This window comes from Alternaria dauci, chromosome 6 (assembly GCF_042100115.1).
Source record: "Alternaria dauci strain A2016 chromosome 6, whole genome shotgun sequence".
NCBI lineage: Eukaryota > Fungi > Ascomycota > Dothideomycetes > Pleosporales > Pleosporaceae > Alternaria > Alternaria dauci.
In genome coordinates, this window is record NC_091277.1 from 726439 (window position 1) to 740747 (window position 14309).

General features: G+C 53.0%; 5 protein-coding genes across 5 annotated transcripts; 3 read left to right on the top strand and 2 right to left on the bottom strand.

Annotated features, from left to right (window-relative positions):
* Positions 1 to 161: 161 nt before the first annotated feature.
* On the top strand, positions 162 to 1209 carry ACET3X_006592 (60S ribosomal protein uL10; the record flags this gene model as incomplete). Its single annotated transcript, XM_069452739.1, has 3 exons — positions 162 to 405; positions 458 to 590; positions 642 to 1209. The coding sequence occupies 3 exons, from the start codon at positions 162 to 164 to the stop codon at positions 1207 to 1209; spliced, it is 945 nt and encodes a 314-aa protein (XP_069305360.1).
* A 3660-nt stretch (positions 1210 to 4869) lies between these two features.
* ACET3X_006593 (uncharacterized protein) lies at positions 4870 to 7043 on the bottom strand. Its single transcript, XM_069452740.1, has 2 exons — positions 6622 to 7043; positions 4870 to 6556 (listed from the first exon to the last, which is right to left on the bottom strand). Exons 1-2 carry the CDS (start codon positions 6966 to 6968, stop codon positions 5560 to 5562), a joined length of 1344 nt encoding a protein of 447 aa, XP_069305361.1. The 5' UTR covers positions 6969 to 7043; the 3' UTR covers positions 4870 to 5559.
* A 230-nt stretch (positions 7044 to 7273) lies between these two features.
* ACET3X_006594 (mitochondrial 54S ribosomal protein mL53) lies at positions 7274 to 7633 on the top strand (the record flags this gene model as incomplete). The annotated part of the gene is made up of 2 exons (XM_069452741.1): positions 7274 to 7454; positions 7518 to 7633. 2 exons carry the CDS (start codon positions 7274 to 7276, stop codon positions 7631 to 7633), a joined length of 297 nt encoding a protein of 98 aa, XP_069305362.1.
* Positions 7634 to 7764: 131 nt separating this feature from the next.
* ACET3X_006595 (uncharacterized protein) lies at positions 7765 to 9228 on the bottom strand. Its single transcript, XM_069452742.1, has 4 exons — positions 8732 to 9228; positions 8536 to 8655; positions 8054 to 8481; positions 7765 to 8000 (listed from the first exon to the last, which is right to left on the bottom strand). Exons 1-4 carry the CDS (start codon positions 9182 to 9184, stop codon positions 7859 to 7861), a joined length of 1143 nt encoding a protein of 380 aa, XP_069305363.1. The 5' UTR covers positions 9185 to 9228; the 3' UTR covers positions 7765 to 7858.
* Positions 9229 to 12787: 3559 nt separating this feature from the next.
* ACET3X_006596 (uncharacterized protein) lies at positions 12788 to 14238 on the top strand (the record flags this gene model as incomplete). The annotated part of the gene is made up of 8 exons (XM_069452743.1): positions 12788 to 12790; positions 13167 to 13247; positions 13416 to 13459; positions 13508 to 13580; positions 13645 to 13751; positions 13822 to 13949; positions 14003 to 14023; positions 14072 to 14238. The coding sequence occupies 8 exons, from the start codon at positions 12788 to 12790 to the stop codon at positions 14236 to 14238; spliced, it is 624 nt and encodes a 207-aa protein (XP_069305364.1).
* Positions 14239 to 14309: the final 71 nt, after the last annotated feature.

The following is a 14309-nucleotide window of genomic DNA, read 5'->3' on the forward strand; positions in this document are numbered from 1 at the left end:
TGGTACTTTTCTGTGAGGCTCAGAATGCGCTAGCGCGTTACGCGAGCAGGGGCCACCCACAGCAGACGACTTTGATTTTCGCCGGTTGGACTTTCTCTTTCTTAAACCATCAACAACACGCAAATTAAGACCTTAAACATCCCTTTGCGTCACCGAACACAATGGGGGGCAAGAAAGAATCCAAGGCCGCTTACTTCGAGAAGCTCGAGGTTCTCCTCAAGGAGTACAAGAGCATCTTCATCGTCACTGTCGACAATGTCTCGTCGCAGCAGATGCACGAGATCCGTCAGTCGCTCCGCGGCGAGGGTGTCGTCCTCATGGGAAAGAACACCATGGTCCGCCGTGCTCTGAAGGGTCTCGTCAACGACTACCCCGAGTACGAGCGTCTCCTGCCCCACGTCAAGGGTACGTCTTCCAACGCACGCGACTGCCGCGCACGGCATTGACAAAAGTCTAGGCAACGTCGGTTTCGTCTTCACCAACGCCGATCTCAAGGACACCCGTGAGAAGATTCTCTCCAACCGTGTCGCTGCTCCCGCTCGTGCTGGTGCCGTCGCCCCCGGCGATGTCTACATTCCCGCCGGAAACACGTAAGAACACGCCTTGTGCATATCATGCAACAAACAATTGACACATCACAGTGGTATGGAACCCGGAAAGACCTCTTTCTTCCAGGCTCTCGGTGTCCCCACCAAGATTGCCCGTGGTACCATCGAAATTACCGCCGACTTGAAGCTCATCGAGGCCGGTAACAAGGTCGGTGCCTCCGAGGCTACCCTGCTCAACTTGTTGAACATCTCTCCCTTCACCTACGGTATGGGTATCTACCAGATCTACGACAACGGCCAGACTTTCGATGCCTCCGTTCTGGACATTGAGGAGTCCCAGCTGCTCAAGGCTTTCTCCTCTGCCATCACCGCCATTGCCAGTATCTCCCTGGCCACCGGTTTCCCCACTCTGCCTTCCGTCATGCACTCCATTGTCAACTCCTACAAGAAGGTTCTCTCTGTCGCCATTGAGACCGACTACGAGTGGGAGGAGATTGCCGAGCTCAAGGACCGTATCGCCAACCCCGACAAGTACGCTTCCGCTGGCCCTGCCGCGGCTGCTCCTTCCGGTGGTGATGCCCCTGCCGCCAAGGAGGAGGCCAAGGAAGAGGAGAAGGAGGAGTCCGAGGATGAGGACATGGGCTTCGGTCTCTTCGACTAAGCTGCTCACGTTTGCGATGACATTTCTTGAGAGATTTCGGCACGACTACAGTCTGTCGAAGCACGTCTTCATGATATAGACAGTCAACGACAATACGATCAGATGAACTCGAACAAATGTAATGCTCGTGATGCTCACAAAGCGTCCACGTCAAGACATACATCAGGTAAGCTCACACTCCTCACACTATCGCACTGCTATGATTATTATTGCTTTTTAACCCTGATTCACTATGAGGATCAAAAACAACAACAACACTCTAATTTTTTAATGAGCAACCCTCCTTCAAGTCACACGTTATATTTGTATGACAAGGCTCGAAACTGACTTGAAAACAGATCTGCTCTTTGCCCCTACATCGCCATGTCCTGCAAGTGGTGGCGCATGTCAATTGAAACCTAGCTCACCCGGTCTTCGCTAGGCATCCTGCCTTTTCTAGGTCTATGCGCACCCAGAAGCACTTCCACAGCGCCTTACCCCCCAAGCTTCTGCATACGCTTTCGCTTTGCACATTGCCCGTGTATACATCCGCATGCGACCATGCGTTCCCGTCGTGGTCTACTGCTAATCCTGGCGCATACTGTCGAAACAATCTTGCCGCAACAGCTTTCGCTATCCCCTTGCCTCGATACGCCTCTTCTGTATGTAAGGTAACAAGAGATCCATCTAATCCGAGAAACGTCCATGCTACAGCAATATCTGTTTCTTTTTCAAACACCCCAACACTTCTTAGTGACATCAGTGTCTTCGTTGTACGTGGAATAGATGTCCGGGCCTTGACGAGATCGATATCTTGCTCGCGCATATCCCCCCATCGCAAGCCCTCTGGCAGCTCCCGTGTTTCTGGTAGATCAGAAAGTTTGAACAGGAACTTTTTCAATTCGGCATCGGGGCCTGGGAGCTCGTATCGCAGGACTCCTGCTTCGCTGAGGATTTGGACTACATCGCGATGAACCGCACCTAACGTAACAACCTTTGGCATAAGAAGATGTCGCATATATGTTCCTGGTGATGTTTCGTATGCGCTAGAAGCTGGTGGTGTCGGATATTCTTTTGCGTGCTGCTTGGCCAGTTCCAGAGCAGGCAAATTATCGGAGCGCATGGGTGGAGTGGGAAGTGTCGCCATGTAGTCTAATAATGCTAACACTGCCTTCTTACTCTCCTGACGGGATTCTGGTGTCAAATTTGAGCGATGAGGCTGTTCTGCGCTGCTGAAGATCCATAGCTCCGTCTCTGGTCGCATCGAGCGATCTAGGTATGCTGCTGCCCAACATTCTGGAATCTCAGAGGCTGACGGAGGGAATGTGGCGATTATATGGGCGTGCTCGGTTTGGTTGGGGTGTTGGATTCTGTAAACGAGGTTGACGCTGTATGGTAGAGCGGACTTTAGGGCGCGCTGTAGGGTCGGTGAAGAAGCGGAGTGTGTGTGGACTCTCATTTTTGGCCTTGGTACTGAAAGGCTGGAAATGCAAGGAAGTGTGATGAGCAACTAGCCGGCTACCTTAGTACTCAGACCAAGTTATTATAGAAGCTCCTAAGTCACGACGTAATGGCTGTGGACATGTACCTTCCGTACTGGGATTGATTGATGACTCAGATTTTCGTCGTTTAGCCGAAGCATTACAGGCTTGATCAAGCTTTCACCTCCCACCTCTCGGACCTGATCTCTGGAGATGCATCATGTCTCGCTGACTACTTGAATGTCCCTTGGACCAAGCTCTTTGCTATATCCCCTGCTGAAGACCTTTGAGCTGACCGCCGCTTGCACTCTCTCTTTACACCTAATTCTTCGCTATGAACGCTGTATCGTGATCACGAGTAGGCGAGGGCTTGTCCCGTTCGTGTATTTATTCATCGGTGCAGCTGGCGCTGCAAAATACTCTAGTGGCCGTTCTGCTCAAATCATGAACGCTACATCATAATAGTGTCACTGCCCGCTCTACGACCCATAACAATATCCACATCCTCATGGCTACGAATGGACTTGTTCGTCCAATCAATTGTCCTTTAGCTGACAGTTCATTCCTAGCAAATCCAACTACCAAACGTAGGAGACATCTCTGCGTTTAGCCACAGTGACAAAAGCAGAGTCATTTCCATAATGTCTCCTGAGTCTGAAGATTCAGCTCATTCGCTGACTTAGTGTTCATTCTGGAAAAGCTGATTTCCGAGAAGAGCAAATGAAGAAAATGTAGGGCCATAAGGCAAGCGCACCACACTCAAGACATGTTTTTCCTGTGCCTAAGCGATACATGATCTGGGAGCCACTCCAGCCAGGCCAACCATGCCTGGGTATGTCTCAACATGGCCATTCCGTCCTCTACCTCATCATACTTCCAATTGTGCTCGCCCTTCTTCCACTTCTTCTTTTTACCCTTGCCATCAATTTCATTCTTCTCTTTACTCGTCTTTGGGTCTTCCACCCCAGCTGGCATCTTGCTAATTGACGTATAAGGGTATCTGGAACCTGATCAAGATCGGACGCAAGGCTACCAAGAGCGGAACAGCGGATGTCTTGAAAGCGACTGATTCTGGGTCCGCAGGATTCTCCGACATAATGGGGGCCATTAACTTCACATTATATATAGTCGAGAATATCGAAATGCAATCACAATCGCCGCCATGCTTCTCATGCCGCCGAAAGTTCCTATTTTTGTAAGACTGAAGATGGAAGCTAAGTATTCTGGTATCCAGTTTTGACTAGGAGAAGCACCTACTAGAAGCTTCCAAGAAAAAAGCAGTAACAGTTCAATCACTCCTCTCCTTCTGCTGATCTATCTACGCAGTCGGTCTCGCCTCCCACGACGGCTGCAGCTCCTTTGTGCAGCTATTCAGAGCGAAATAACCACACCTCACTGTGTACGTAATCGTGTATCGATTGTTGTCTTGCGTCACTGTGCGCTCATAGTCCGCTGTCCCGCTCCTTGCGCCTCGGCAGACAGCACACACATTCGGGCTGGGCCCGTTTGGTATGCGGACTTCGTTCATTGTGCCACCAATGTCGTCGAGGCACATTGTACTCGTGCGTATATCGCGCACGATATTAAGTTGATCGTTGTCAGTCTTCGTGTAGTAGATGGCGCAATCTTTGGCCAAAGCCAGGATGGGGGCGACGAGGATGAGAGTGGTGGTGGATAGAAGAGGCCTAAGGGACCAATTAGTTTCCAAGACTTTGGAAGGTTCACTGGGATCATGAGCTTACATTGCGGCGGGCAAGGATCACAGACTCTATAAGAATCTAGTAGGGTAGCGGAGGGATAACTATTGGAGTTGTTGGTTTCGGTAAAGATCCGACAGGTTCTTGTTGGTTACTTTACTCATATAAGAACCCTGGCTCAGCTTAGAGATACTAATATGATCCTTGGGAGAAGACCTTTGTCTGGCCCTCTGCGATCATTCATTAGGGCCGTTTATGAATATCATTCAGAGCCTCACGGCCTCATTTCGGAGTGACCCAGTGGTAGATATCTTTGAAGAACATCAAAGCTATTCTACTACACCGACAACGTGTAGCACACTGTAGTATGGTTACCAAGAACTTTGATTAGATACCTTGTGAGGCTACCTAGGTACCTATATATGGTCGCAACAACTTCTTATCTACTGACCCGTAGCGCCCCAAATTGCGCTAGATACTACCTAGGTATGATATCACTGAGTGCGACACAAATTCACCACAAGTGGAACATGCGATTAGTAAATACTCAGTGACCTGGAAGGCTAGCTGTTTGTGGCGGTGAGAATTGATGTGATTTCATCATTGCCAAGTGTAGGCGTGGAGATGGTACGCTACAGAACAAGTCCGTGTACATAAGCACTTATCTGGAAACTGAAAAGATGCCCATGTTGAGTGTTTTGTGCTTCGAACAAGTGCTCCATCATACGAAAAACGCGCGTAGTCCGTCCGACTTATCCGAAATAAAAAATAGGAAAAAGCCTTGTGTTTGTGCCATCTCCATGTCATTCTGTTGCTCGGCTCTGAAGGCTGAGCCATACTTGATAAAAATAATGATCTCGAGTTTCCAGCAACTTGTGGATCATCTGTAGTGTTGTCCAATGCGCGTGTTCCAATCCCGAGAAAGACGATTGAATCTGTTGCAGTCCTGTGTTTGGCGACAATGATGAAGCCTACACCAATCTTTCGTCTGAATTTCCAGTGACGAAGCAGAAAAGAAGCAATGGAGGTAACTTGAAATCTCGAATTTGTTTCTTGCTGAAGACGAATCCAGGGTGTTGATGAAGGAGATAAGGGAGGGAGTATGCAAGAACGATGATGATAATGATAACGATAATGGCCATAGGATATCTCTCTATCAACGTACCATTTCGTGTACTCGCACAACTCGCTGATTAAAGCTCATCTCTCTTTCTTCTCTGTTCACTTTCTCCTTGCTGCGCTTGTGTCTCCTGAGCCTGCGCCTCATGACGTTTCGCGCTCTCCACGTCCTCTTCCCACATCTTCTTCTTCGGGTTTCTCGGCTTGTTACTCTCCTTCAATACAGTTCCGTCGCCTAGCGTGACCGGTCCCTCGTCTTCCTCCTTCTTCTGTTGCCTGAATTGTGGGTGATCAGGCACCTCTTCCTGCTGCTGCTGTTGGTTTTGTTCCGCCATCTGGCCTACTTGTTGCGAGTAGGAACCTTGTGGACTAGGATCCTGACCTTGCCTGTTTAGTCCGCCTCCACGGCCGACAGGGATGTAATGTGGTTGGGGGTTGGAATCGCGCCGGGGTATGCCGCCTGTTGCGCTAGGTTGGACAATGAGAGATCTGGAGGTTGAAGAGACTGCGACGCTCGATGATGCGGCTGAAGATGCAGCGCCGAAAGGCAGGACGGCGAAAAGGATGCGAAAGGTGAGCTTGACCGGCCAGATGAGGAACCAGGTGAGTGGGCCGTACAACCAGCGACGGAAGACCAGCCAGATGATTGTCGTTAGGAGAATGTAGAAGGTAGTCTCGAGATACCACGTGTCACTTTTTGTGCTCTTCAGTAGTGTGGAGACCAAGGTCTTGCTGTTGGCGAGTAGTGTGTTTAGATCCGAGTACTGCTCGCCAAGGTCTTGTAGGGCGGCGTTGGTCTGTTCGAGCGTTTCTTGTGCGAATCGAGAGCGCGATAGCTCGTCTTTCATCAACTGCGCCGTTCGGCGCAGAGCAGATGTGACGTCAGAAGATGCCTGAGCAACGACTTCGCCTTCTGACAAGCCCTGTTGCTGTTTTCGCTGGCGGTACGTGGAAGATGGGGTCGAGGAGCCTGATTGCAGGTTGGAGAAGAGGAGTTCGCGTTCCTTGAGCTTTGCGCGGTCGGCGTTGTGCTTGGCTATGAGTTGTGCTTTCCGGTATTGTGATCGCGATCTGCAGGAAGACAGGTTAGCATGCCACAGTAGAGGATGCGACAGGGGGAAGATGTAGTCACTTACGACCTCAAGTCCTCTGTCAACCTCGCTAGTAGTACGGCAAGTCTGCTCCTCTCGCTGTCCTTGGTGCTATCCCTCCTTCGCCCAGTAATGCCTCCTTGTGACGTAACGTCCTCGACCTCTTGTCTCAGAAGTTCGAGTTCCTCTTCGATCCCCTTGAGCGTCTCGTGTATCTCGGCACTAAGCTCTAACCTTACGTCGCCCTCTTCGGAATTGTCGAGTGGCTGCGAGCCAGGCTGGAAGTCTAACTTGGCTAAGCGTTGGATGAGTTGGCCGACACCTTTGTTCGCTTCGGAGAGGGCGCTTAGGCGGGTGGTGAGGTATTGTGTGGTGGAGGGGAGGGGCGCCATTGTGGCTCGGTATGCGGAGGGGGTTTGGTCGATGTATGCAACTGCCCTATGACGGAGATGGCTACGGTGGGCCGTTTGGCGGGGATGAAAGGGCGTAACGTGTCTGGACGGCTAGCTGTAGCGTGGCCCGCACAGAATCTTGAGCACGGACGTATCGCGAAGAGGTTGCGACCAGCAAACAAGACGTTGACTGCAGTGCAATCCTGACCCACCAGCCATCGGTACGCCGTCGCACCTACCCATCATTCGTGTACGCTAACACATCGCAGCCTGCATCGCTGACCCGCCTCTCCCCAGACGCCGCAATGATTACCAGATTCCTGACCGACGTCCGCGTAGCATTCAATCCCTTCTCCCCGCGCTCAAAACCCGCGCGCCTCTTTCTCTCCTTGATACCGCCGAATGCGCGCCAAGATGGCATGAAGATCGAGTCAAAGATGCTTCCACGAGCTAGCAAGGAGCCTGCGAGCCTAGCTGTCAAGTTCAGTGCGTACACGTTCCCCTCATTCGACTTGTGCATCCGGAGCAGAAGCTAACATGGTTGCGTAGAGGACGGCAAGGAGATGACGCTCGATCTCAGCAACATGCGCATAACACAAGTCGTCGAGGAAGTGGACAGACACTCGCGGTCATTGGCACGGAAAGACGAATTGGCAGGCAACTGAGGCTCCAGCATCAAACACGAATGTACATATCTATAAAACCACAGCATCGGTCGGCGTCACGGCAATATTCTGGGTTGGGCTGGAATGAGGTATTGATCACTCTTCTCATGACTCTATATACCGTCGTTGGTCGGCGTTATTCATGCACACCTATTCACCATCCACCCTCATCTTCTCACTCCCGTGACGTTTACGCTTTTGTCGTCACCAAGGCTCCCATCAGCATTAGTTGGACGGGGCACCGGAGATGTAGAACCACTTGTCGATGCTGGGGTCGATGGGAGCGGGCGCCTTGTTCTCGCCCTGGGGGATGTTGAGCGAGCTAGCGTCGGTGCGGTCGGGAGAGTGCGAGACAGTGGTGTTGGTGCTGCAACCTTGTCAGTACATCGTCAATCAGCAGTGGGCAAATTCATCACGTACAGGCTGATCTCGTCCTTGGGGGTCTTGCCAGTGGCAAGCTTCTCCCAGGCCTCGGCACACTCGCGGACAATGTCCATGGCGTACTTCTTGTTCTTGCACTCGCCGGAGAAGGCGAACTGGTTCTCGGGCTTGCCGTCTGGGATCTTGTAGATACGGAACCACTCGTTTGTGGCACGGAGAAGACCGGGCAAGTGGCGCTCGACATCCTCGACGTCGTTGAGCTTGGGGGCCAATGGGTCGTTGACGTTGATGACCATGATCTTCCAGTCAGTCTCGCCCTCGTCGAGCAGAGCCATGACGCCGAGAACCTTGACCTGGATGACCTCGCCAGGCTTGGCGACAAGCTCGCCAATCTCGCACACGTCCAATGGGTCGTTGTCGCCCTTGGCCTTGGTCTCCTGGTGAACAACGTTGGGGTCCTCCCAAGTCTGTACAACATCAGCATCTGTATATTGCCCGATATCGGGGTCGCGTCATCGTACCTGAGGGAAGGCACCGTAGTTCCAGAGGTAGCCCTTGTGGGGGAAGCAGTTCCTCACGTAGCGGAGCTTGCCCTTCTTGATGTCCTGCTTGATGGGGTTGAGTTGCTCCTCCTTGGAGATCTGTTGCCATGGTCAGCCTGTGTCTCCGTGCGGAACCGTGGGTAGGCCTCGGCGCAGCCAATTCGCGTCAACGCACCTCCATCTTCGCATTGGTCCAGCGGGGCACCTCAACGACCATGTTGAGGATGGTCTGCTGCTCGTTGGCGTAGAGCGGGATGTCGTGCCATGGCGAGACGAGCTGGCCGTCCTTCTCGATGAAGATGCGGTGCTCGAGCGTGTTGGCAGCGCCAATCTTGCGTGTGGTGTAAGACATGGTGGATGGGCTCTTCGTGGCAGCTGTACGAATGGCTGTGGAAGAGGAAGCTGTGGAGTTTAGATGGCCTGCAAGTAGACGAGCCCTAGAGTTGATTTTGTCGTTGAGGGGTCTACTAGTGGGGCTCGCAGGCGGGGAGCTCTGTTGGGAAGGCGCCACTGTGACGAACGTCACCGCCGACTGTCTGCATGAGACAGCCGTCGCAATACGGAAGGGGAGCTTCGACTGGGAGATCAATTTCTGGGCGGGACTGAGCCGCAACAGCGATTGATACATAGGTATACAGACGACAATCGTTTAGTAAACTACCGGATGGAAGCACAGTCCTTTCTCCTCTCACGCGAAGCCCAGACCGAGGATCAAAATGCGACCGCGAGGTACGGCAGTGGGACCCGGAAGCTCCAGCTTTTTGTGCACGGACACCGGAGCAGCTCAAGTCGGCTCTTCTCTTTGGCCGCTTCTTTCTTCAAATCTCGACATCACAGAGCGCAACCACACATTATCAGGAGACACGCGCCGATTCTTGGGATACCGTGTCGACAGCTCGCAATTTGAGAGGGTGTTTTGACTCCGAAAAACAAACATGAGCTAGCGCGCCATGCAGCAGCCATCGCAACATCAATACAGCTTATTCGGCCGCCAAAATCCTGGAGCCACCGTGTCGTGGACTTGTCTCAAATCCCGAACAGGCTCTTCCATAAGTCCGATGCGATCTTGGCAATCTTCATATGCATCCATACTGCCCTCAAAATCATACGATATTGGCTCTTCCCGCAGCCCTTCCCAAGCATGGTCATCGTACGCAATTGGATCGTCCTGCTCAAGATAAGCTTGGTCGATATAGGGGGGCTGCAGATGGCCTCCATCGATTTCCAAATGCAAAGGAAGCTGCTGCTGAAGTGCTTGTTGCTCATAAATGCCTGGGCCAGCAAAGCTTGGTAGTGTCGATCCATGGTAAAACTGATCGGCGAAGCGTACAGCAGGAGCCCGCTGAGCCGTACTGCAAAATTCTGCTGCATCTTGTCGTAGATTCGACCGTGGGCACGCTGGGTGAATCTGCTCGGTATGCCTCCTACGTGGCCCAGTAACATGGCGTCTTTGATAAAACGTATCATTGCATCGTTGCAAGGCCAGCCCTAAATCTGAAGACGTCGTTATTCGATTCTGTTCAACGACACTGTCTTCATTAGGCTGACTGTGGTGTTGATACACAGCATGAACGGGTGATGAGGCTGGGGCAGCCCCTGGCCTGGTGCCTTTCGAGTTGCTACGTGTTCGAGCATGGCACACGTCTATAATAGACGCACGCGCAAAGGGTGGCATTGCCGATGGCGAACAAGCGGTGTCGGCCTCTTGTAGCTTCGCAGATCGGTTGACAAGATTTGGTCGCCGTGGGGACGAGCTGCGTTGAGGGAATGACTGTGACCTTGAAGTCCGATTGTGTGATAGAGTCAATGACGATATCGTGAAGCGATTGGCTGGTGTGCTATCAGTTCCTCGTTTTTTCGCTGATAGAGGGCGAGCCGGAAGCTTGAATGCTTCATTCTCTCTTCCTTTCCTAGGATCAGATTCACTATAGACATTTGCACCATGCGGACTGTGACGGGTGGGAGGGCTGCAAGGCTGCGCTTGTGTCGTGCTGATCGCTCGAATCGACTCCGACCAGGATACGTAGCTGGCACTGTCATGACGACGGCCTCTACTTCCGAAACCCAGGTAAGATGCCGGGTCTGCTACCTCTACAATGGGCGTGGCGATCTCATGTACAGGAGACTGATCACGACGGCGCCGCTCGCTCCTCGGAGCGGCATGTTGTGGGAGCCTGTTACTCTCCTTCTCGACCGATACCGGGTGTACTGAGTTAAAGAAAGCAGAAATCTCCCCCTCCTTTGTCTGTTCCTGGTCCCTTTTCCGCTTCTTTTTGGCCAGGTCTGGACGAGCCACAGACTCCGGTTCGTCCCTTTGTTTCTGCAAAAACTTCATTTCAGAAAAGACTAAGTCGGGCACTGCGACATATCAGCCGGAGAACGCGGCAACGGATTTCAAGATACCGTGTCAGCCATGCCGCAGGTGCAAGATTGAATCACTCACATCCGCGACCCCTGACAGCGGTAGACGTCCGCCCCTTGTTGAAAAGTCCTAGCTGCTCTCGTGGCTTCAACTAATCCAATGGTCAACCCCGTGCAGTATGTTCGGACAATCGCGTGGACGGCTTACAGTCAGCCGATCCCCAGACACATTTTTTGCCTGGAGGGTTGGGATGACAGCAGGTAACTTCTCGCCCTTCTTGCGTCGGGGCTTGCGCCTCGCCCTCTTTGATTCGCCCTTGGGGTCGCGACGTGCATGAGGGGCTGGCTCATATCGCTCAGGGCGCGTTTTTCTTCGAGGTTTGCGCGCATAACGGGAGCTATTGCGAGAGCTATCACTGCACGTCGCCTGGAGGGCCTCGCCGGTACAATCATCCACTGACTCGTGCGGAGGAGATGTAAGCGGACGGGGGTCGAGGATCGAGCTATCTGATTTGCGTCGACGTTTCCGCTTTGTGGGCTCTGCATTTTTTCGATGTCTAACGGGCTCGCGCGGTGTTTCCGGCTGGACTATCTCGTCTAGCCACTTTCGAATATCCATGGTATCCTGCATTCTAGACTGACCGTTTCGACGATGGAGCCTGATAGCCCCTGATTTGGTTAATCTGTGAAGCTCGAAGGTTGGCGTGATGTTACGATGTAGCGCAGATGAGCGGGCGGCGGTGGTGATGGTGGTGGATCGGCAACTTGTGCGATGGTTGGTCACTTTGAGAACGAGTGGCGACCGGTAGGTGTTCTTGTAGTCTGAGACATGTTGAATGTCTGTCGGGCTTTGTGGAGTGGCCTGACTCCATATCGTGGAAGGTGCCAGTGGGTGTTGTGGTTTTGACGCTTCCGTCATCGCCAGTGCCACTGCACTACTGGAAGAAGGCACGACCAATGGAAGACATGAGTATGTCGTCAGCATTCATGGGTACCTCAGTACGTTCTACCACTGCAATGCGAAACGATCAAACTTGTCCCTTTACTTCTATACCAACTGCGAGTCCTCGGCATAGTTGGATGGCTTATCCTGCCCTGGAACCAATCTTGGCGAAAGCGTCGCCTTGGCCTCGTGCTGCCACACGCGTTGAGCCGCTATCGCAACAGGACGACTGCCAAACGATGTCCTTGTTAGATCGCCTGGAGATACGCATAGTCACGGTATAGGACTATCTGTCTGGGTTGCGCAGCCTCGGTGCATCTCGGTAAAGGCTGCGACGGCGCCCGCTTTTCATAACCGGTGATGGGAACTTGTTACAGAGGATCAACGCGACGGTTCGATATGGATGGCACATCGGGCTCTGGTCATCTATTTGCCGCCAGTCTTATCATAGTGCGCGTCCAGTCTTCTACATGTTGACGTCGCGCGCACGAGCCAACTTGGGACGCAGAGGGCCTGGAAGTCTAGTTTAGGCCCGATCCCCACACGGTCGGACTAAGGATGGCGACTTGATAAGCTTCTTTGAACCACCACCTTCTGTCCAATGCCTGCCCGCCGTTGGCCTTTTCGTCACAGCCCGATAGTTTTGTTGTAGCGACGGGCGCAGATCGCTGCTGTCTGGAGCACGCAATCTGTTCTGTCCGCAGGCTTGTCCATGCGCGTATTTCACAGTGACCCAATGACGCCTCCGCACTCATGCCGACATTCGGAACAGGGACAATGGATCGGGGCACCTATCAGAAAAATCGTCTTCTCTGGCCCGTCGACGGCCCTGCAATTGGATATACCTAGTCTTAGCCTAACGTGGGCTGCATGTACCCAGCATGAACAGACAGACACGGGAACACACTAAGGAGCCCGCTTGCCGGCATGGTATGTATGGCAGAACCAGTATCTGCACCCGGTCCATCGTCAGGTGCAGGCTCCAAGCAGTCCAGGCATGGGGACAGGCTAGCTGCGAGGGGCCAGTTCCGTTTGCTCTGCTGCAGGCCATGTCCGAACTGCGAGACACTCTGCTTCGACTGGCTGGAGAGGCACATTGCATGCCGTTGCTTGTGGCCATCCACGTCGCTTTATAAACCGGGCCCTCAGCTATCCAGTCCGTGCGCCAACCTTTGACTTGCATACAGCCTAGCGCTCTTTCACCTGGGTGGAGGGGTACTCATATCGTCGCTTGCCCCGCCAACCTAGACGCTTCACTATCTCTGCTCCTCATCCTGTGCCATCACATTATTGCGACAGCTTGCAGCCAGCTCCCTCTTCCTCTAACTCTTCAGAGCAATCGCTTGCGCCATCCATACCGATACAGCCTGGTGCTACAAGATCAAATGTTCGTTCTGTCACGTTGCTACATACTGCCTGCCTTGGAAGCCGCGATGGATTCCTCGCCTTCCTGCACTTTTCCTTCGCCTTACATCTCCTGTCACTACCTGTCTTGAGCTTTTCTGTATCGCGCGTTTTGCTTCGAGTTGCGAGAGCTAGTATTGAGACCGTTCAGTGTTCGATCCAGACATCACTCGCCATGTCTAAGCTCTTCATTGGGTAAGTGCGCCTACTTCTCTCAGCGCCCGCGCGACTGACCTTGAGCAGAGGCCTCGCATGGCATACCGACGACCAAGCGCTTCGTCAAAAGTTCGAGGACTTTGGTGTAGTCGAAGAAGCCGTAAGTGACACGTTGCTCTACGAGTCATCTCGTCAAGCTCAGGCAGACACTCACACCATCTCAGGTTGTGGTCAAGGACCGCGATACTGGTCGTAGCCGAGGCTTTGGCTTCGTCCGCTATGCGCAGGACACCGAGGCCGATGCCGCCATGCAGGCCATGAACAACGAGGAGTACGCACTCACTCATTGCAGACATCTCCCAGGCACTGGGATGCGCGAGCGCATACGCTGACTCTACTAGATTCGATGGACGTAGGATTCGTGTCGACAAGGCCTCTGACCGCGCTGGTGGTGGCGCTCCTCGTGGCGGCGGCTACGGCGGCGGCGGCGGTGGTGGATACCGTGGAGGTTATGGCGGTCAACAAGGAGGTGAGCATTTTACTTCGTACCCATTATTGAAATTGTACTGACTATACCCCCAGGCTATGGTGGCGGTGGCCGTGGTAAGCACATCTTGCTCATCTATTCGCAGTGAAGACTAACTAGGAAAGAAGGTTACGGCGGTGGCGGTGGCGGCGGCGGCGGCTCTTGGGGACCTTCCCAAGGCGGCAGCGGTGGCGGATACCAGTCTCGTGGTGGCTACGGTGGCGGCCAAGGTGGTGGCCAGGGCGGCTATGGAGGACAAGAGGGTGGTCAAGGTGGTGGCCAGCAATGGTAAACACCTCGGCGAACCCTCGTCCTACAGTCTTGTGCTTTCAAAATAACCAAAGGTACAGAATCACTGGTTGA

Excerpts from the sequence above, each read along its gene's own strand:
- ACET3X_006593 (XM_069452740.1), bottom strand. The coding sequence starts at position 6,968 with ATGGCGCCCCTCCCCTCCACCACACAATACCTCACCACCCGCCTAAGC. Across the intron at positions 6,557-6,621 it reads TTGACAGAGGACTTGAGGTC|ATCGCGATCACAATACCGGA; the intron begins GTAAGTGACTAC and ends GTCTTCCTGCAG.
- ACET3X_006595 (XM_069452742.1), bottom strand. The coding sequence starts at position 9,184 with ATGTATCAATCGCTGTTGCGGCTCAGTCCCGCCCAGAAATTGATCTCC. Across the intron at positions 8,656-8,731 it reads GGACCAATGCGAAGATGGAG|ATCTCCAAGGAGGAGCAACT; the intron begins GTGCGTTGACGC and ends CCATGGCAACAG. Across the intron at positions 8,001-8,053 it reads CCCAAGGACGAGATCAGCCT|CACCAACACCACTGTCTCGC; the intron begins GTACGTGATGAA and ends ACAAGGTTGCAG.